The sequence below is a fragment of the Mucor mucedo genome (genome assembly GCF_025094135.1).
Source record: "Mucor mucedo strain NRRL 3635 chromosome Unknown EV154scaffold_139, whole genome shotgun sequence".
NCBI classification, from domain to species: Eukaryota; Fungi; Mucoromycota; class Mucoromycetes; order Mucorales; family Mucoraceae; genus Mucor; species Mucor mucedo.
The window spans coordinates 13,457-33,945 of record NW_026252423.1 but is presented as its reverse complement, the minus strand read 5'-3'; the positions used below and the strand labels follow the sequence as shown (position 1 = coordinate 33,945).

Below are 20,489 nucleotides of genomic sequence, written 5' to 3'. Positions count from 1 at the left end.
CCACATGGTTCAAACGTTAATATACGCCCTCCATAAGTTTTAAATACCGTTTTTTTTTTATTCGTAAACCAAGATCGGGACAGTTGTGATTAAGTAAACTCACATGCTGTAATCAAAATCGGAGTAAATATGACTTTTCAAGGATAAGGATTCCCTTTTCCAGTAACAGAACAGAGTTCAATAATAAAAGATAAAGAATCTGTGAAGAATACAAAGAAATGAAAGTGAAAAAATAAAATAAAAAAATACCCTAGTGTTTGAATTGAATTATGCACAAATATGCTTGTGGTGGTCTGGATCTATTGTTTTCATCAATCTTTTGATAGCGTAAAAATGAGGGTTCCATTTATCATGAGAGTTGAATAATATCCTTGACATTTATTTTGTTTTTATATTGAAGACGTTTTATTACTTCCAGGCAATCATGAATTGCTGATGACGGACTTTTTTTTTTAGGAAAAGAGAAGCTGTCGAATCGGCAATGCCTGTTAATGGGGGATGTCGTATAAATTAGGTGGGAGGTAATGCTGACGTGTTTCATACCAGTCGTATCCAAAAAACGTTTTTTAACGGTACTGCAACGTGTGAAAGCAACTTGCCCAGTCAATAAAAGGAGTGACCTAATCGTTTATTGCTGTGATGACTGGCTGTTACAAAGTATATAAATGGTGTCACAGATTTTTCCTTTTTTTTTTTTTTCCTTCCCTTTTTTTTCAACTGTAAATATTAATCGACAATGAAGGCGAAACAACAAGCTAACCGTAACTCTACTAAACCTTATAAAATGATTACGAAAAGCAGCAATGTCGAGATCCATCTGCAAGCTGGCCCATGCACCTCTCCACCCTACAATCAATTCGACATGATTTGTAATAGTTGCGCAGAGGAACAACCTTGTTCATTCATGGGATTAAGAGGATTCGAAATCTCAACCATCGATGGAAGTTTAGTTTACGGACCCTACTTCCCCGAAACCAAAAAGAACGATTTGTTACATAGCTCCCGAAGTCTTCGTTTTAACGGCAAACCGTATTCACCAGGTGCCAAGAAGTACGCCTTGAACCAAATCCGTTCGACACTTCGAAAAGTACTGGAACGTCAAAAGGATGCTCGTTCTTACTATAACAACAAGGCCGTTCAACGAGATCATACCGAAGGTTACAGACATCTGTGCGATACTTGTTCAACAACCATCTTCAACAAACATTATGTCTGCGCAAGCTGTGCTATGGAAATATGTATCGAATGTTACGATGATTTACAAAACATGACTGAGGGAATCCATACTCACCCCAAGTCTACAAACAACAAGCATGCTCGAGCGGAATTTGTCTTATTCTCAAAGTTTGCTAAAAAGTCCATCTCGACTTTACTTAAAAGCACGATTCCTAAGGCCGCTCGATCTTTGATGCGCAAGGTCAAGAAGGAGAACGATCCAAGTGCTGCTGCTATGGTTACTACATCCCATGATACCATCTCAACAGGTAAAATAATAATGTTGCCAATATCTTTGGATTTTATTTTAATTAACCATTTTATTTTTAAAAAACAGGTGATCAAGTAAAGCGCCAGTATGAGTATGGATATGGAAACGCTGCCGCAGGTTCTGGTGACCTTTATAATAATCAATTGGCAGGTGACGCCAATTTATCCGTTGGATTTGTCGATAGCCATAATTTACAATATGTTGGTGTTACGGAACCATGCTGTGTTACTGCTCCTGATGACATCAGCTTTCCACACTTGAGCCAAAGTACAACAGCTTTCAGAGCCATTGGCCCAACACCACACTCAAATCATGATGGTCATTCACCACTCCTTTCTGATAGTGCACCCAGTGCCCATCAGCGTTATACCCCTAGCTCGAACAGTATCGGATCAGCACCACTCCTGTCAGACAGCCTCTACAGTTCAGACAGATCCAACGTTACTAGCTGCTCACCCACCTTCCGTCCTACCGAAGCCTTGAGCTCAATTGACTTGGGTCCATATTTCATGCCCTCTGTCAACGATGGTGTCGACTTTGCTCCGTGGAATCCATTCTACCAAAAGCACACACGATCAGATATTCTGGATAACGTGCAAATCAACTTATCAACATTCGATAATAGTTTGTTTCAACCCAATCTCTCACCAGATGCTGTATATCAAGAACCTGAGTATCATGCCACCAATGATTACTCATTGTTCGAGGACAACTCGATTATGTACAAACCACAGGTAGAATACACACCTGATTGCGCACAACAGGATTACTCTGGCTTTTACACAGATAACGTCCCATCACATACTGGGTACGGAATTCCCACCAGCTATGACGGCAACACTTTCGAGCTCGGACAGCCACCCTGTGCTGTTTTTTTTCCCAGTAGGTCACCTACTCCTGAACACCAATCCGTACAAGTGGATCCCAACTACCAGCGATTTACTTCGGCTGACTTGCGTGACTCCTCTGAACTCGGCCACTATGACTACATGGGGGTAAGTAGTACCGATGTTCTCAACGTCCACGAGGAAATTCGCCACGAAATTTCACACAGCGGCCAATCACCAGAAGTTCAAGACGTGTTCGGTCAAACAATCAAAGTTGAACCTTACGAAGTCACTTCTTCTCACGTCCCTGCTAATATCGAACACTTGGAAGATACACCGCTATCACCTTTCGTCAAGGAGGAAAACGCATCATATCAAGTCATCGGTCATTACGAGGATTGTGCATTTAGTGGTAATGCCCATGCTGCTCAACAAGAGGCAGTATCACCCGAGGCTCCTGCTGAACACCATGGTTCTTATCAAGATAGTCCTTCCCAACAAAGTTCGTTATCAACGAGTTCCTTGTCTCACCTTTTTTCGGGGGTTAAAGATGAGCAAAGGACAAGTCAAGATGGACAGCAATTCTTGAAGATCGAGGCCTGCAATTTGAACCTGGACTTATTCCAACAACATTGGCAAACGCATCGTCCAATTCATGTCACCAACTCCACTGGCAATAGTGAGTTTGAGTGGACTCCTGCCATGTTCAGCACGTTATGCGGTACCGATACCATCCAAGCTACCGATTACGACAACAGCGTCTTCGAGTTAAATGGCAAAGATTACTTCGATGCTTTCTCAGACCGCAAGCGTCGTCAACGACTATGCAAGAAACTGGGAAGCTCTGAGGTTCTGAAGGTGAAGGACTGGCCACAGACTCAGGATTTACAAAACAGGCTGCCAGGTTTATATGACGATTTTATGCGAACAGTACCGGCACCTGAATACTGTAGCGCCTCCGGTTACTTAAACTTGGCAAATCGATTACCAGAAGAATACCTGCCTCCTGATCTTGGACCCAAGATGTTCATCTCCTATGGCAGCGACCAACATGGCAAGACGGGCAAGACGAACTTACATTGTGACATCACCGATGCAGTCAATGTCATGTATTATGCCGATGATGAAACTGCAAGGGATAAACCCAAGGCTGCCTCGGTCTGGCATATCTTTCCCCACGATCAAATAGGCCAATTACAAGAATATATTAGGCAGTATAAAGATTGTGATCATTTGCATCCAATTTTCGATCATGCCTTTTACTTGACCGAACAAGATCTGGTACGTTTGGAAGCCGAATTTGGTGTTGTTCCATACACCGTCTATCAAAATCCTGGTGACGCGGTGTTCATCCCAGCAGGCTGTGCCCACCAGGTATTAAACTGCTCGAACTCGATCAAGTGCGCTTTCGACTTTTTAAGTCCAGAAAATGTCGAAAGCAGTTTATTTATCTCAAGTGAGCTGCGCAAGCTTCACAAGCAAGACGCGCTCCAAGTCCAAACGACTCTGGCTTTTTCTTGGGTTAGTCTCAAGTCGGACTAACAGCAACAGCAACAGCGACAACAGCAACAACAACAACAATAACAACAACAACAACAACAATAACAATATTTCTTTTATTGTTTGTAATAATAAAAAAAAAAATTAGTATTTATTTCAAAAAAAGTGTATACTTGTAAGGGGGGATTAGTGTATGAATAAAGGGCACAATAAATGATGAGGAGCATTAAACAACAAGCTTTCCTGTTGATTACTGAGTGGATCTTTATATGGGAAACTCCAACACTCTGTAATAAGGTCCAGTGAAGCTGTTTTACTAAAAATGAAGTTGGATTTAGATAAATTTTTCTTTTGATTTCGTTCACCCTTATTATGAATAAAAAAAGATGATTCACTTTAAAAAACAATGAAAAGAATGACTAAAAATACAATTTATTACAAAGATGGACCAGATAATGTCTTTGATGGGAACCGAGTTAAAGTTGAAGGGTGGTTTCACAGACATCACACATCCGAATATAGTCCTCGCCACTACAAAATATCGATGATCTATAAGGGAAAGTGGCAAAATCGGTTTTAGAGCAAATCCTGTATACCATCATCTTATTTTTTTTTAAAATTTCGGCTCTATTTTGTGATATCGCACACTAGATGGGACTTATAAACATTTGTTTTCCTCGTGATATATAATCCCTTGGATGTTTTTTTATTAATTAGGGTAATTCTTTTTAATCAATTGTATGCCACACGCCTCTTCCTCTTTAGAATTTAATATGACAGGTCTACCGGTTGGTAATTCAGGCACGTAATCGCATCTGTATTCAGATTTTCCAGCACGCATAGTGCAGATAGTATTTACTTTGCAATCCTTATCACACACTGGTGTAAATGGCGATTGTTTATATCGGTTTATCCAAAACTTGTCAAATAACTTGTCATCCAGTTCCATATATTGTGTAACTCTATGCCACCATGATGGAGATAACGGTTGATATTCGTTATCGAAGGTTTCGTATAGATCTTTAGCAGAATACTCCTTGTGCCAATTCTACAAATATCACCATTATTAGAAATCAAAAAAAAAAAATTTGGTTATTCAATTTACCAGCTCTAGGTCCCATAAAATCGAGCGATTTAAGTCAGCAATAAAGGTATGTGAATCAATCACTTCGAAACTACCAGTATCAACGGAATAGCTCCTGCAAATATTATTTTAGTTACTTGGGTTACTTTTTAACTATCAAAACTTACCGGAACCCGGGATTTAAGTCAGGATAAGGTGTGATGGATGGAGCTATATAAGCTACCGAGATGGCATCTTCTGCTTCTTGAGAATCGCCTTTATAAAACAACTGGAATTCGTCCCTGTATACAATTTGTCTTAAGAAACCGTCTACACTACCTTTCTTATGTTTCTTTTACCTGTGTGTATGTCCATAAAATTGAGCTGCAATGACATGGGGAGCATATCTATTCACGATCTGATAAAAATAATTTGAATAATCATGAAAGCAAGCCGAATCACCAGGTGGTGTATGACCAATTATCCAGACTTTTTCCCTTGCATCTTCGGATTGTTGTAGATGACCAATCAACCAAGCCAGTATACCATTTGGATCCCTTTGAACAGGACTTTGATGTAACCACCAATTTAAGTTGTAACAAAAATTCGTATTCATACTGATTAACTTTAACCCTGAAACTGGATAGCTGATATAACTACCACTGTTCCCGTGTACACTTGGCAAATGCACTTTATCAATCCATCCTTTCCAGTTTTCTTGCATGGCAAGGTAAAGCCAATGCATGGCAAAGTCCTGGCGGGATTTTCCACCGGGTAAATGAGATTCTTTCAAAGGAAACAGATTGGTGGGTGCAGACTCATGATTGCCAATAGCCGGATAGAGTCTGGAGTTGATGAAGAAGGGCGAATCAAAATGTGCATGCAAAAGTGCATATGACGCATCTTGTATCATCTGTGTCTTTGAAATTGGTAACGTACTCCACACTTCGTGGGGTGGGATGTCACCTGTTAAAATACCAAATGTGATGTTGGGTACAGCCTTGGGTATGTATTCTAGCATGGATTCAATCAATGTTAAAGGCGAGTCGCATTCATATGCTCCCCATTTTGAAGCACTAATTAGGACTGAATCACCGGTTGATGATTTTCTGCAACATATGGGCTTACTGCACTGTGTTTCTGTTCCCTCCTAATTTACAATGATTAGTTTGCGGCTGATAAAATACCTGTGTTTATCAGTGTACCTCATATTCAGGATCCACATGCCAATCACTAAGATGGAGCACATTCATTGACCGATAGCTTGGCTTTTTAGTATAGGGATATCTTGGTTTTGGTTTTGGGAAAGGAACATCCCAAGGGATGACATCTAAATGCCTTCTTTTTTAATATAAAATGACTGGTGCATAAATCTGATGCACATCACTTACCGGGATAAGGGCATGAATTAAGCACAGACGCACATGCAAGATGTCCATCACGGCCAGAAATATCCATAGTCTACAAATACAGTAAAAGGATCAGCCTTTGTTTTTTAACAACCCTGCCCCCCCCCCTCCCTTCCATAAAACATAAAACAATGAACGCAGCTTACTCTTAAAACATTGCGAATGACGGGCCCTTGTTCCCGAACAATACCTTCACACTGATAAAAAAGAAGTTTAATATCTTTCGAATTTATCAAAACAAAACGGTGCATGTACATACCACTTGGTTGTCGACTTGTTTACTTCTTTTACAGATATTTGTCATGGCTGCCAGTTGAATTCTTTCAGGAAAATAGCAAAATCGCTTCGTCATGCGTAGCATGGAAAGACAGGAATCGCAATTCTTTTCTGCATCGTCGGGATCTTGTGGGTCTAAGAATGAAGTAAAAGCATGGTAAAGTTCTTCTTCTAATTGCTGCTGCTCTTGTACACTATTAAATGGAGTCTGTTGGTATACACACTGAACAAGCGTGACACTCAATAAAAGAATTAAATAACGCATTGTAGGAAAAAAGCCGTAGAAACACTTTCCCCCCATAAAAAGTGCATAAAAATCAGAAAATTTATCAGAAATTTAAAAACTCCGCTATTTCAAGAGATAATTATTGAGCTCGCTAAATGTTGTGTACATATATAGCGCCTTCCTGATGTCCTGCTGGATCCTGATTCGCTTTATCGACCAAGTCACCTCTGGAAATAACTGTTCCAGAGGTATGGTCAAATAAAATTCAGGTGCTGTTCAATCTTTGACTACTTTTTTTTTTTAAAAAAAAAAAGCAAAAAGTATTTTTGTTACCTTTCATTTTGAGCGAAAGCAGAGTCCGGATTTAAGGTTGTATCACCGGAGCTATCAGAGAAAAAATTCATATATTTGATTGTTACGTACTGGCTACTACAGACATGACATAAGTTGATCATTAAGGATATGATTAAATTTTTTTTTAGTTACAAGCATTCTTGTTCATCTGGAGTGTACCGATTAAGGTTCCATTATGCTCACCAAATGTTTTTAACTCATTAGCATTTCAAATGCATCATTTATAGTGAAGGTTATTATGACCTTCATACTTTTATATACATGAAGACAACACATACGAAGAGTTGTTTTTTAAAGAAAGGCATATTTCATTAGGATTATACATTAGAAAACGATTACGCATTTGTCATACAATGAAAAAGAGAGCGTTTTCCGAGAACAGCTGGTTGGTGGCTTGACACTATGCACTCCCTTAATCAATCCAATGGTATTCAGATAAGACGATAGCGTAAAGGGTAAAAATTCAACAACGTACGGATGACAAGTAGAACATCTTGGTATGGTCAATCAACCCATTATAAGCAAAATATAAAGACGTGATCATTTATACGAACATGACATACATATCGATCAAAACAGTATTTGTGCTTTATTCCAGTACAGGACAGCTATCTCGAGGGGTCTTTTAAACCTCCCAGTCACAAAATGCATACCTTATTCCCTCAAGTCTTAGACACTCTGTTCTACTTATTTTAAGATATACCTTGCAACAGTGTAGAACCCTATCAAAAGGATCCTCACTGGTGCTATATTCCTCCATGTCACAAAGAGTTTGATAATTGGCTGAGCGATGACAATGATCACCCCAACCTGTTAAAAAAGAGTATAGTTGCTTATCATTTGTTTATTGTTTCATCCAAGAAAAACAAGAATGTTAATGATTCTCTTTAATACCTGTAAAAAAATTAACATTTCACCATGACTTTAGATTGGTCAAAGAAAGTGCAGTCTTTATTACTTGGACACAGGTGAAAGAAACGTTTTCAGATAAGAAGGGCGTATAGATGCGCTTGCAAGTGTAGGGAGTGTGTGATATGATATTTCGGTTTATATCCCTTGACATAAATAAAAAAATCCCATTTTTTGATGCTGTAATCAAATTTATTTTCACCCCCTATTTTAGTCTACTTTTTTGTTTACATGAAAAAAATACTTTTCTTGACAAAACTGTAATCAACACAAATTGTCATACTTTTTATTATACCTTGAAGAATCTAAAAACAATTCTCAGCTCCTTCTTCTATTATTTTATTATGCCTTCATTAAAGTGTATCGCTTATATATGTGGGTTCTTGAAAAAGTCTCTTGAGATTTCTATATTTTGTTTTTGTTTAACTATGACAAAAATTTAAAGTAGTACAAACCACTAGTTTGGGTATAACATAATTCATGTGAAACTTTTAATCATGTATATAATCGAAAATGACAAGGTTACTGCGCTTTTCTTTTCTTCCTCATAGACTTTTTTTGATAGATCATGCCCATTAGAGGGCATTATTTTCCGCCTGGTGCTGAAGACTCGTCCTATACCCCGCATGGTGCTAGAATATACCCTTTACAACATATACCCTTTACAACATATACCCTTTACAACATATACCCTTTACAACATATACCCTTTACGACATATACCCTTTACAACATATACCCTTTAGACCATATACCCTTTGCACTTACCATATATCTTTTTTTACTTGAAACATGCCCTCTTTACTTCATAAGCTTTACCTATACAAAACACTCAAATTCTCAAATTCTGGTGCTGCGTACACAATATACCATGTAAGTACTGTCATGCCTGTAAATATCTCCAAGACCGCAAATATCCTCAAAACTGTAAAAGCGTGTAACTCTGTAAATACCTCCAAGACTGTGTAAATAACTTCAAGATTTTAAATATTCTCAAGACTGTAAATATCCTCAAGACTGTAAATATCCTCAAGACTGTAAATATCCTCAAGATTGTACATATCTTCAAGACTGTAAATATCCTCAAGACTGTAAATATATGTAACTCTGTAAAAACCTCCAAGACTGTGTACATAACTTCAAGATTGTAAATATGCTCAAGACTGTAAATATGCTCAAGACTGTAAATATCCTCAAGACTGTAAATATGCTCAAGACTGTAAATATCCACATGACTGTAAATATCCTCGAGACTGTAAATAACTACAAGACTGTAAATAACTACAAGACTGTAAAAACATGTAACCCTGTAAATACTTCGAGACTATGTACATAATTTCAAGACTGTAAATATCTGCAACCGTGTAAATACCTTCAAGCCTGGTGCCACATATACATATTATACCCCGTAAATACCTTCAAGCCTGGTGCCACATATACATATGATACCCTGTAAATACCATCAAGCCTGTAAATACTTTCAAGCCTGGTGCTACATGTACATAATTTACCCTGTAAATAACAGCAAGCCCGGTGCTTTGTACATAGAAATAGATATAGAGGTAGATGTAGAGATAGATGTAGAGATAGACATAGATATAGATATAGAATTAGATGTAGACATAGATATAAAAAAAAATAAAGTATACCCAAGCCTGGTGCTCTATACCCCCAAAAAACACCATTTCGAAATTGTCCATATTCCCTTTTTGACAAAAAAAAAAAAAAAAAAAAAAAAAAAATCAGCAAATGTCTGATTTATTGCCTTAAACATTGACATACATTGACATAAAAAAAAAGAGTGAAAGGTTCAGTCTTCTTTATTAACTACCATATTACCAAATTGTATAAGAATATATAGATACATTCAATTATGTGGGTGTAGTCAATAATAATGTTTTTGGGGATAATCATACGTGTGACCTTTATCATGACTTCCAAACACCTTAACTTCTTTTTTTTTTAAATAAACATTACGATATCACCCCGTCATAAACAATTGCTACTGAACATAAATGGTAATCCAACCGTACCCAAACTCTCTATACATTCTTTATCTGTTAAATGGTGCAAGAAATAGCACGGTTAATAACCCCACAACTGCAAAAAAGCTATAAGAAAGCAAGACAGTAAAATAAACTTTTCATATTGTTTGCTTATGTCAAGGTCATACAGATGTGGCTACAGTGCATCTATTTTACAATGAACAATTTTTGGCTCCGATTTTTCAAAAAAAAATAAAAACTCTATCTCCTCGATGAATTCAACAGGTATCCAAAATCCGGCTCTATTACACTCTTTATTAGAGAGTCCTCCACAAACTAATAGAGCCGGAATTTTTTTTTTCACACAAAATGTTTTACAGATGGCAAAACAAAATTGGCCATTTACAGTGGGGAGACCCAAAGATGTCCGGGAGGTGTTTTACAGTGCAAAAATTCATAAAAATCCAACGTATATATCCCGGTTAAACTGTTTCCCGCGATAAATTAGATTTCTCTGTCAAAAAATATGAAAATCACCAGTCTAAAAATCCGACTTTTAAGTTCTGAAAATGTCCGTTTTAACGAAAACTGTTCATTGTAAAATAGATGCACTGTACAAAAAAAAACAAATAAAAATGAGTTGACAAGGGTGTGTACTATACGATGTGAGAATATAATGTGAGGGAGCATATTTTGGTATGCATGGTAATATCAAGCTATCATTATGACTTGTGCTGATCAACCATACAGATATGGTGAATCATGTTCCAGATATCCAGATATCAGTGTAGTTAAACAAATTCTTTAAAGCTATCATTGGACATGATAGTGCTTCCCACATTATTATCTAAGACCCCCAAAATCGACACTTGATGCAAGCAGGTTTTTTTTTTTTTTTTTTTTTTTTTTTTCAAAAAAGAAAAAGAAAAAAAGAACAAGAAAACATGGATCCTCTTTTTTTTTAACGTTTAAAAAAAAGGCCCAAATACAAAAGAGAGCATTATTCATATCAGAAACTGTTGTAGAGACACAGAAGTACATTCATCACACTCCATAGGCACCGATCTTCGAGGTATAATACGCAAGGGACCGTTTCCATGTAAGATACTTTTTCAGATAGTGTCGAGGATGGTATTGGCCGGAATAATATAAAAGGCTTGTTATGACAATGATTTCCATAATACACGTGTGCTAATCGGCATCCGTTGACAATTACAATGACAAAATGCGTAAAGGAGCTTTGGTCTATGCTGTGTAACTCCAATGTAACATTATGATTGGGTGTGGCAATGTCAAAAAAGAAATTATCTTTAGAGGCCCATCATGCCTATTCACCCATTGTTGGACTTTACGTACTTGCCTTTTTTTATGAAGTATTAAAGTTTTATATATATATATAACTACGTATAATGACTATTAGAGATGTCACAAAACGCCTGTCCGTTTCCACGCAGGCGATGCTAATTAGCTGGGAATGCCAGTTTTAGGCTTGATTTTGTACTTGCATAGTGATTATCCAATTTGTTTTTTTAAAAGAAAACCGGTCAAGTGTATCTGATTCACAGTGGTGAGGATGATAATAATAATTAAATTGCATTAAGGATGGACAATCATATAAACATGTTCGACTTGCTGTCGTTATACAGTTGAAGGCTTCTCACATTGTCAAACCTAGTGGGGGAGGTAAGCCTTGACTTCATTCTAGAGTGCTACTGGAATTATGGAATTGAAATAAAATCTTTTCTCTTGTCATTTGATGTTATAAATTTTTCATAGATAAATACTTCGGAAGAAATAATATCAAGGTTCATTCATGCCCACACTATCAGAGCGATTCGTAATTTATATTCTCTGGCTAAAAAGTATCTGTATTTTTCTGAAGTGATATGTCCTTGAAAATAGAAATACATTCTTTTTTTATTGATGGGTGCTTTCTTGATTGGATGGGGTGGAGGATGGGATGACTTTATACGTGTGGGTGTTAGAAAATAGTCTCCATTTTTCAGAAAGGCACATCTTTTTAGATAAGAAAGAAAAAGTCTCCAATGTGTATGTTGACAGTGGCGTTTTACAATACATACCAAAAACTAGAGGTTAATTTTCATTCTACCCTCTACCTTGACAATTTAAACATGTTTCCACGGTAAAAAAAAGCCCATTCAATTTATCATTGTTGTATCGGTTTGGCAGAAAATTAAAAATGTCAGAGTAATTATTATGACTGGAGACTCTTTGTAATGAAACAAGAGGATTGTCATTTGATGTATTATGATGTGAATCAGGGAATAACAAGGCGATAAAATGTCATGAACCAAGTGAGGATAGCAATTCTGCATCCATCACTATTGACACAACATACAGAAATGATGCCAATCAGGAAATAAGGTAAAGATTATGCTCTTATCATTTAATGTTGCCCCTCTTCTTAATAGTCTTTAGAGTTGAAAGTGCTAATAGTGTCTACTTTAGCCATCATTCGTCGTCAGTCTCCTTTGTCTTTTAGATTGGTACTAAAATGAAATTAGCTTTTGAAGTGGTGTAAACGCAAGTTAATCTAGAGCCGTCGCGACACTTTTATCATAGTGTTGTCTAAGAGAGAGAAACATTAAGAAGACTTAGGCATAAAGCATACAAATTCATGTTTGCCTGGTCTTCATTGATCTGATTATTGTAGTGCTATGTAGTTTTAAAATGACTACAGAAGCGCGATTCTACGATAGAGCTAAATCTCCATAAAAAAAAGGGTTTCAACTCATGTTTTAAAAAAGAAATAGATATCTCATTTGTGCATCATATTAGGTTGGAAACGATGAATACACTTTATTCTTATCAACACATAATCGTTACAATCTAACGTGATCGCTAATTGTTTCATTTATTTCTATCAAAAACTTTGAAGGGATAAAAATATAGATGGTGTTATTTATGTGTAGATAGATTTATATGTGTAGGTGGGATAATATATACCAACAATTTCAGATTTAAAACGTTAGAATGTACTCACTTACGCTATACACTTGCACAAAACGTATTCCAATAGCATCTGGGTAAAAGGGGGCATTTTTTCAATGAAAGTACGCAAATAAAATAGTAATTTATAAAGTCAATTGTGGATACGGCTGTTAGTTTATTGAAGCGGTCATATGTTAAATGTAAGCAAGTGTCAATGGCTCGATGATATTTCGAATTTTGTAATAAGGTTTATCTATATAGTCATTAATATCGCCGATGCATCCTCTTGATAATTTGATAGATAAATTATTGCTAATCTGCTCATATTCTACCACAAATGTTCCAACACCATAAAGTGACAAATTAAAGCAGTTTGTTCCATAAGTATAACCAGGAGTGTCGCTGTGCAATAGAGCATACTTGTCCGGAACAGTACTGGGTGAACTTTCTAATTGAAAAATTTTTAAATTGATATCTATATGTAAGTAGAAGTGGGTCTCATTAGCACAATCAAAGAAGAACAATCATGGCAACAAACTAACATGGTACTTCCTTGGTTTGAATTATAAGCCCTTTTGTTGAAACGGGCTTCCCTTTCTGAATAAATACCATATAACTACCATCACCTGCAGTAGTATTTTTGATATCACCATCACTATTTATTCGGGTGAAAGGGAGCAAACCGTTTGAACTTGAAATCCGCATCATGTATGTATTGCTTGATACTTGGCACAAAGTTCCAGTGACAAACCTTTCTAACATGTAAGGATTTTTTCCAGTTGAGGACGTGTCCAGCAATTGGATTATAGATTCTCTTAGTACAAATATCTTTGTATCTTTTTCTTTAATATATACACCGTCATCAATCGCTTTTTGCATAATCATGGTGTATGCTATGTGGATCTCTGAACCCTGCCCCAGATTGAACGGGTTTCCAAACACAAAAATACAATTCGGCACATAGTTTCCAAATAACTTTTCGTTGGTCAAAGAAGCCACTATATCTGTTGTTATACTTTCTATCACTGAAATAAGGCCTACTTCAATAATATAACGAAGAAATATGCTTATTCTGCAACCACATTTCGTGTTGATATTTAGCTGTATTTCGGAATCCACGTTCAAATTTGATTTGTTATTTTCGAACTACCAAAAAGTAATTAATAAAATGAGGCGCTAGTTATAAATATACCAGCTTACAAGTTCAACAACACATGCTTTTAAATTTCGATAGACATTGTTATATATCTCAGATGATTGGAAATCATATTGTGTATCTTCCTCACTCTTGTGCGTGGTACAATAGTCAACTCGACAATTGACTTGTATGCTCTTCATAATACTCTTACAGAGTGTATCATATACATTATCGATTTGAATCATTTCATCCTGAATAATGATGGACGCTGGATCTTCTCCGGGTGATGCCAGTTTGACCACTTGATGCAAACTGAGTTGGATATACTTCGAAGATATATGTGCAACAACAAAGTATGATTTCAACCTAAAGTCCAAATGTTGATACTTGTGTTGGATAGCTGGTAAAATTTCTTCACCGCGGGTGCAGAATTTTGCTTTTCGAAGTTCGTCGTCCTTCCCTAAAATTCCACTTGCAAAGATTGATTTTTCCAATTTCTTTATTGACCCGAAGACAGTATCCAATAGCTTTTTATCCATAGAGACGGCATACCAAATATTGTTGGCTCTCCAACTCGATCCTACAGTACTTTCTAATTTTTCCTCTATTTGCTTGTTGAGACAGTGCAGATATGTGATCATAAAAAAATACATGTAGCCTGGATGGCATGTAGTACATGACTCACTATCCGAACCACAAGATTCATCCTTCGACACAAAAAGATCGTACATTTCAATGTTTGCCATAAGCTCTTTAAACATGTTTGGGTCCAAGGAGACAAATAAATTTCTGATTTCCTTTTGCAGATTTTTACTTGATTCTATCCTTTCATCACTGCTTAAAGTACTACTCTTCCGCATGTCTCGGAAAGCCCGTCCAAGTAGTTTGGATTCCGGGCTCATTGGTATTCTTTTTTTCACATTTCTTTTGTAACTTGAGTACAATTGAACATAGTCACCAAAAATCTTTTCTAAACCCAACTTCAGTCTGAACATACAATCAGAATTGGCAAAGATAGGCATTTTCTTCAAGTAGTTTTACCTATTTGGTATATGTAGTACTGGTCTTTGATATATTTCTGATTGCTTGACGAAACTATCCAACGGTTGCATATTACTATTATGCAATACAATATAACTTAGTTGGATTTTTTCTTTAAAAGATATTTTGATGCCTATCACTGTTACCATTCAAAAAATTGCTTCTGTCCAATTCGTCTATTTTTATCTAAGTGTGTAAACACAGTCTGGATTTGTGTAGACGATATATCTGTTTGGTTTCAAATAGGTCAGGTTAATACGAAGCCGATACTACTAAGGAGTCAATTTACCGATATTGATCAAGATAATAGGTTTTAAGCAACTTTTGGGTTCTTCGTTGGGTAATATAATGGGGTTTCTACGTATGTTAAATTCTTCCATTAGGTAGTCTAAAAGCTGTTTAGCTGCAAGTTGTCGGGCATCATAGTCAAAGAGTTCAAATATGGGGGAATCCTCATCGAATTCCGCGGATACGTAAAGTTTTTTTAGTTTACTGAAATACTTTTTCGAGAAACAATCAAATATTGAGATTATCCCCAGGGATAAAAATGTATCCGGTTTTCGACTTGTGTAAAAAATGTCCACTGGCCTGGGTACTACATTGCTCCTGCCTACAAGAAGTTTATCTACTTCATTTATAAAGACTTTTTCTGCATGACCAAAAAAATGTTCAAGTATCTCCCTTAAAGTGATTGGTTTATTCGTCCAGCGAGATTTCAAGTCTGGCAATGGCTGAACATCTAAAATATCACTTGCTTTTCTCTGGCATAAAAAAAAAAAAAAGTTTTTAATTGTCTTTCAAATTTCCTTTCCATGAACTCTTACGAGGCGTTTACATCCCTTGTACTCTTGGCTGAGTTTTTCAAGCATGTCATCGATAGATTCTGATGATAACATAGTATAATGATGCTTTTCCACACATGCTATCAATGATAATCGTAATTCCTTTAGTCCAAACGGGATTACAAAATGAGCCTGTTTCAACAATCGTGGCACCAATTTTCTTTGTGCTAATCTGAAAGTAGGATATTGAGCCGATACCAATTTCAAATCCACGGAGTATGTACCTTGATAATCTATTGTACATATGATGCGATGGTTATTATGCTTTATGTTTCTACCCATCCGGAAACTTCTATTCGTCTGCATGATTTGAAAATTTAACTCTAACATTGAAAAAAAAAACAGCCTATCTGGACCATCATATTCATGGAGAAGACCAGCTTTTACGAATAGAGGCATGAACAATTCTTCTCTTATTTTATAATCCCAACTGGTTGGAAGATTCAAAGAATAATAAAAATCCATATTTACACCATTCAATTCTTGTTTATAATGATCCAGTATTTTTTGTAACAGGTCTATAGCCTCCTCGTACAAGAGCGCGTACAGTGCCGTATTGTCGAAGGATTGTTGCTTCGATTTTAAATAAATGTTAGCGAGCTCGCTTAGGGTGTTGTGTACATAAATAGCGCCTTCCTGGAGCCCTTTCGGATTCTCATTCGCTTTATCAGCCTTGTCGCCTCTGGCAATGATATTTCTCGCGGTAGTGTCATATACAATTGAGGTACGGTGTTTGCTTTCATATCTTTTTTTAAAAAGGAATCTGTCAAAAAAAGATACACGTATAATTTTTGCTGTTTTGATGTCGACTAACCTTTTATGTTGCATTAAAGATCCGTTAATGGCCATCGCTTTAGAGATGATCAAGTCATAGTCCAAATCTGTACGAAGTAAGCAACGCCGTAATTTTAAAAAATAAGTCGCTTACCGATATTAATAAAATATCTATGCCGAGAATAGTCATAGAGTTCTTCCATCTTCTTTCTTCTACAGCACGATGTTAAAAGCGACGAAAGCACAAACACAAAGAGGCTTACGAGTACCCGGTGTTCCGTGTAACTATTTTGTTGTGGCACATCAATCTTGTATGACCATGAAGGTAATGATGGGATAAAGTATGCATTCAAACTTTCTATCTAACACCTACTAACATTGAAGCAAGAATTTAGTTTGTGCTAGACTACTCTTCCGTGGAAAATCTCTCGTGTCTGGGAAAAGAGACCTTTGCTATCCTTCCCCCTTAAAGCATATGGAAACAAATAAAAAAAGACATCGTTTACATCATACTTTATATATGTATATTACACACTTTATTTAACGCAAATTAACATTGTCACATACATTAACTTACCAAAAATACTTGTATCTACTTGAATTAGCATGTCTATTTCCTCAATACTTCGGCTATATCATATCTAATACAATATTTTTTTCTTCTTGCTATAAATCCTCATCCCGTTCTTAAAAATGTCGATTTGGTTCAATACAGCATTACCAGCGTATTTTCTTGCTTCCAGATACATTTACAATTAAAGACACACTGAGCCATCTAAGGATGTTCATTTGGGGGTTATCCATGATATGTGAAAACACAAGTGGAAGCGAGAAATTGTCAAATTCTTGAATGATGTGGCTTTTAACATTTCCAGGGTTTCCTCTGCAATAAAAGATGTCTCATCCTTTGTCTTCTCTATGTCCTTACACTTCTAGAAGACGTACCTCTACAAACACAGCAAGAATATCATCTCATCCCTTGCCTAATGCGCAAAGCACTTCACAATACGCGTTTCTACCAATCGCTATAATTCCATCGGATACCACTTTACTTTTCTTCTTGTTGTTCATGTTATCCACAGGTGATGTAAAACCTGTGTTGGACTTGTTTTCTAATGGTTTATGGTCGGTTGATTTTGCATTGGCCGCTGCTTCAGCGGCTTCACGACGACGTTGAACGATTTCTTCCATGACAGAAGTTTCGATTTGGCCAGGTGATTTAGCTGTAATCGACAGCACCTGCAACAAGAATAGGCTGCAAGCAAAGAATGTCAGTTTATTTTTTATACATGTTTATTCGGTGGGTTGGCGTATTATATTACCTTGACATATTCACGGAACCAAGTTCGACTCTTTTCAAGTCCATCGCCAGGTGGTGCAGTAATATACACCGTGACTTTACGAGGCATTTCCTAGTTTCTTATGTGGTGAGACAATGAAGAGAGATCAAAGAAAGGAAAAAAAAAAAAAAAAGACTTACATGGACACCGCAAGGTCTGTCAGCGAGGAAAGAAACTCGTTGAGCAAGTCTTGTTCTGGCATTTTGGGTATATTTTTCACTAGAATAGACAAGACCTGCAATGCCACCGGCGATACAACTAAATATTAGAAGATACATTTAATTTTTTTTTTTTTTTTGTAAATAAATTTTTATTAAGGGTATGATTTAATACAAAATTTTTAAGTCACACATCGCGGAGTGGTGGGACTTGATGAAACGGAAGTTCGTGGATGTATGTAACATAGACAAGAGAATTAATCTAGGTTTGGGACAGGGTGGATAATCTTATTAATTTGTTGAATAATTTTTGACGCAATTTTTGGTAGATTGGCGACGGGATAAGGCCGTGGATTGTCTGTGCCATGAAGCCAGTACAGGTTCCATATTTGCCAAAGAGTAGTAGAGACTATAGCGAGATACCACTCATTGTTTTGCATAGACAACGGATGTTTTAGGGAGCATAATGACTTATACAACATTGTTGGCGTAAATTCAAGATACGGGAAGTAGTGGGACATGACTCGGTGCCAAAGCTGTCGCTTGATTGGACACTCCACCAAGAAATGAGTGGTTGAGTCCTCAGCCGTACCACAGAAAGAACATTGCGGAGAGGAAACGTTACCGAAATGTTTAAACATCAATTGTTTTGTGGGTATACACCTAGAGAAAACTCGATAGTATACAGTGCGCGCCTGTGGGAACATACGGCATCGCCAGAATTGTTTGATATTCCGGATTGGGAAGTTGTGAGTTGTTGAGCATTGCTGCTGATAGTACCTTCGGAAAGAGTTAGGCTGAAATTGGGTCCATAGCTGTTGAAGTCGCATCTGGGACACCAAATCGTGAGAATACCAACTTTCGGATGGTAGCGAAGGGGTAGGCGCGGTAAGAATATGTGGCCATACAAAGGCTTCGAGTTTGCTGGTGCGATTACATAAAATATCATTGGCCAGAGTTTGACATAGCCGGGGAAATCGAGAAAATTCATGCGTGATCCGTAGGCGCAGCCGTTGTTGTTGTTCATCAAATATCAAAAAAAGTCCAGCAGCAAAGTTTCGATGTCTAAGTGACCAATGAGAACTAAGATACATTTAATTCAAAAGGCATGACTTGTTTATGGAAATGTTTCTTAAAAAAAGGCCATTGTGCCCTTGGTGGGTGGGGGAATTTTTAAAATTGAATGTCCGCAGGTGAAACGATGGTTTAAAAATGGCATCATTTTATTGAAGCAGTGATATGTTAAATATAAGTAAGTGTCAATGGCTCGATGATATTTACGGTTTTGTAATAGGTATAATCAATATAGTCATTAATATCACTCATGCATCCTCTTGATACTTTGATAGATAAATGATTGCTAATATGCTCATATTCTACCCCAATTTTTCTGATAGTATTATATGACAAATCACTGGAGTCTATATTATAAGTCATACCAGGACTGTCTCCGTGCAATAGAGCATACTTGTTTGGAACAGTACTAGTTGAACGTTCTAATTGAAGAATTTCCAAATTGATATCTATGTCTAAATAGAAGAGGGTCTTATTAGCACAAACGAAGAAGAACAATTATGTTAACAAACTTACAGTATGGGTCATTGACTTGAATTATAACCCCTTTTGTTGGAACTGGCTTCCCTTTCTGAATAAATACTAAATAACTACCATCCCCTTTCATCGTATTTTTGTTAATACCACCACTGTCTATTCAATCCGCATAACTAACTTTGAATTTTGTAGTTATATTATGCGGTTTTTGTAGCGAAAAAAAAAGTGAATGACAATGATTGCTAGTATTTATGGGCCTACTTAAATTATTTATTCTTAATTTTGAGATACATTCCTGTATAATCAGACACTGGTGGTGTTTGTTAATGTCATGATCAACCTTCATCAAATAGAGAAATGCTGTGCAAATCGCATGTGGCGCAATGCAGCATATGACGAGTGTCAATATCTAAAACAAGTATTTTTTTAATTTTATGAATTGTTGTTTGTTTATTTGTTATTTATTTATTTCCCACCTTTCTTGTCCAATATTTGATAGGTCCTCCGAGTAAGTGATGTCTGTCAAAATTCTATGCTTTTCATGGAGCTTTTAAAGCTGTTCACTGATATTATATCTCCCTTGAATTGAGTGTTTTAAAAGTTATAAATGATTATCGATTGATTTGCTATAAAAACCAAGGAAGCAACAGCTAAATTT

At 36.6% G+C, this 20,489-nt stretch overlaps 7 protein-coding genes across 7 annotated transcripts; 2 read left to right on the top strand and 5 right to left on the bottom strand.

The window, feature by feature from the left end:
* Positions 1-784: 784 nt before the first annotated feature.
* On the top strand, positions 785-3,978 carry EV154DRAFT_472170 (uncharacterized protein; the record flags this gene model as incomplete). Its single annotated transcript, XM_051597900.1, has 2 exons — positions 785-1,560; positions 2,802-3,978. The coding sequence occupies 2 exons, from the start codon at positions 785-787 to the stop codon at positions 3,853-3,855; spliced, it is 1,830 nt and encodes a 609-aa protein (XP_051452644.1). The 3' UTR covers positions 3,856-3,978.
* Positions 3,979-4,401: 423 nt separating this feature from the next.
* Positions 4,402-6,832, bottom strand: EV154DRAFT_472166 (Metallo-dependent phosphatase-like protein). The gene is made up of 8 exons (XM_051597899.1): positions 6,545-6,832; positions 6,432-6,482; positions 6,268-6,337; positions 6,082-6,206; positions 5,236-6,026; positions 5,065-5,178; positions 4,919-5,012; positions 4,402-4,861 (listed from the first exon to the last, which is right to left on the bottom strand). The coding sequence occupies exons 1-8, from the start codon at positions 6,824-6,826 to the stop codon at positions 4,523-4,525; spliced, it is 1,866 nt and encodes a 621-aa protein (XP_051452643.1). The 5' UTR covers positions 6,827-6,832; the 3' UTR covers positions 4,402-4,522.
* A 1,939-nt stretch (positions 6,833-8,771) lies between these two features.
* Positions 8,772-10,000, top strand: EV154DRAFT_555541 (uncharacterized protein; the record flags this gene model as incomplete). The annotated part of the gene is made up of 4 exons (XM_051605283.1): positions 8,772-8,923; positions 9,049-9,141; positions 9,195-9,378; positions 9,912-10,000. Exons 1-4 carry the CDS (start codon positions 8,843-8,845, stop codon positions 9,998-10,000), a joined length of 447 nt encoding a protein of 148 aa, XP_051452642.1. The 5' UTR covers positions 8,772-8,842.
* A 3,524-nt stretch (positions 10,001-13,524) lies between these two features.
* On the bottom strand, positions 13,525-14,370 carry EV154DRAFT_525239 (uncharacterized protein; the record flags this gene model as incomplete). The annotated part of the gene is made up of 2 exons (XM_051603264.1): positions 13,525-14,133; positions 14,188-14,370. The coding sequence occupies 2 exons, from the start codon at positions 14,368-14,370 to the stop codon at positions 13,525-13,527; spliced, it is 792 nt and encodes a 263-aa protein (XP_051452641.1).
* A 1,384-nt stretch (positions 14,371-15,754) lies between these two features.
* On the bottom strand, positions 15,755-16,949 carry EV154DRAFT_56645 (uncharacterized protein). Its single transcript, XM_051605961.1, has 2 exons — positions 16,823-16,949; positions 15,755-16,753 (listed from the first exon to the last, which is right to left on the bottom strand). The coding sequence occupies exons 1-2, from the start codon at positions 16,855-16,857 to the stop codon at positions 15,964-15,966; spliced, it is 825 nt and encodes a 274-aa protein (XP_051452640.1). The 5' UTR covers positions 16,858-16,949; the 3' UTR covers positions 15,755-15,963.
* A 777-nt stretch (positions 16,950-17,726) lies between these two features.
* EV154DRAFT_525230 (uncharacterized protein) lies at positions 17,727-18,007 on the bottom strand. Its single transcript, XM_051603263.1, has one exon. It carries the CDS (start codon positions 17,971-17,973, stop codon positions 17,755-17,757), a length of 219 nt encoding a protein of 72 aa, XP_051452639.1. The 5' UTR covers positions 17,974-18,007; the 3' UTR covers positions 17,727-17,754.
* A 1,515-nt stretch (positions 18,008-19,522) lies between these two features.
* EV154DRAFT_486267 (uncharacterized protein) lies at positions 19,523-19,961 on the bottom strand (the record flags this gene model as incomplete). Its single annotated transcript, XM_051598833.1, has 2 exons — positions 19,523-19,809; positions 19,871-19,961. The coding sequence occupies 2 exons, from the start codon at positions 19,959-19,961 to the stop codon at positions 19,523-19,525; spliced, it is 378 nt and encodes a 125-aa protein (XP_051452638.1).
* Between the last annotated feature and the right edge of the window lie 528 nt (positions 19,962-20,489).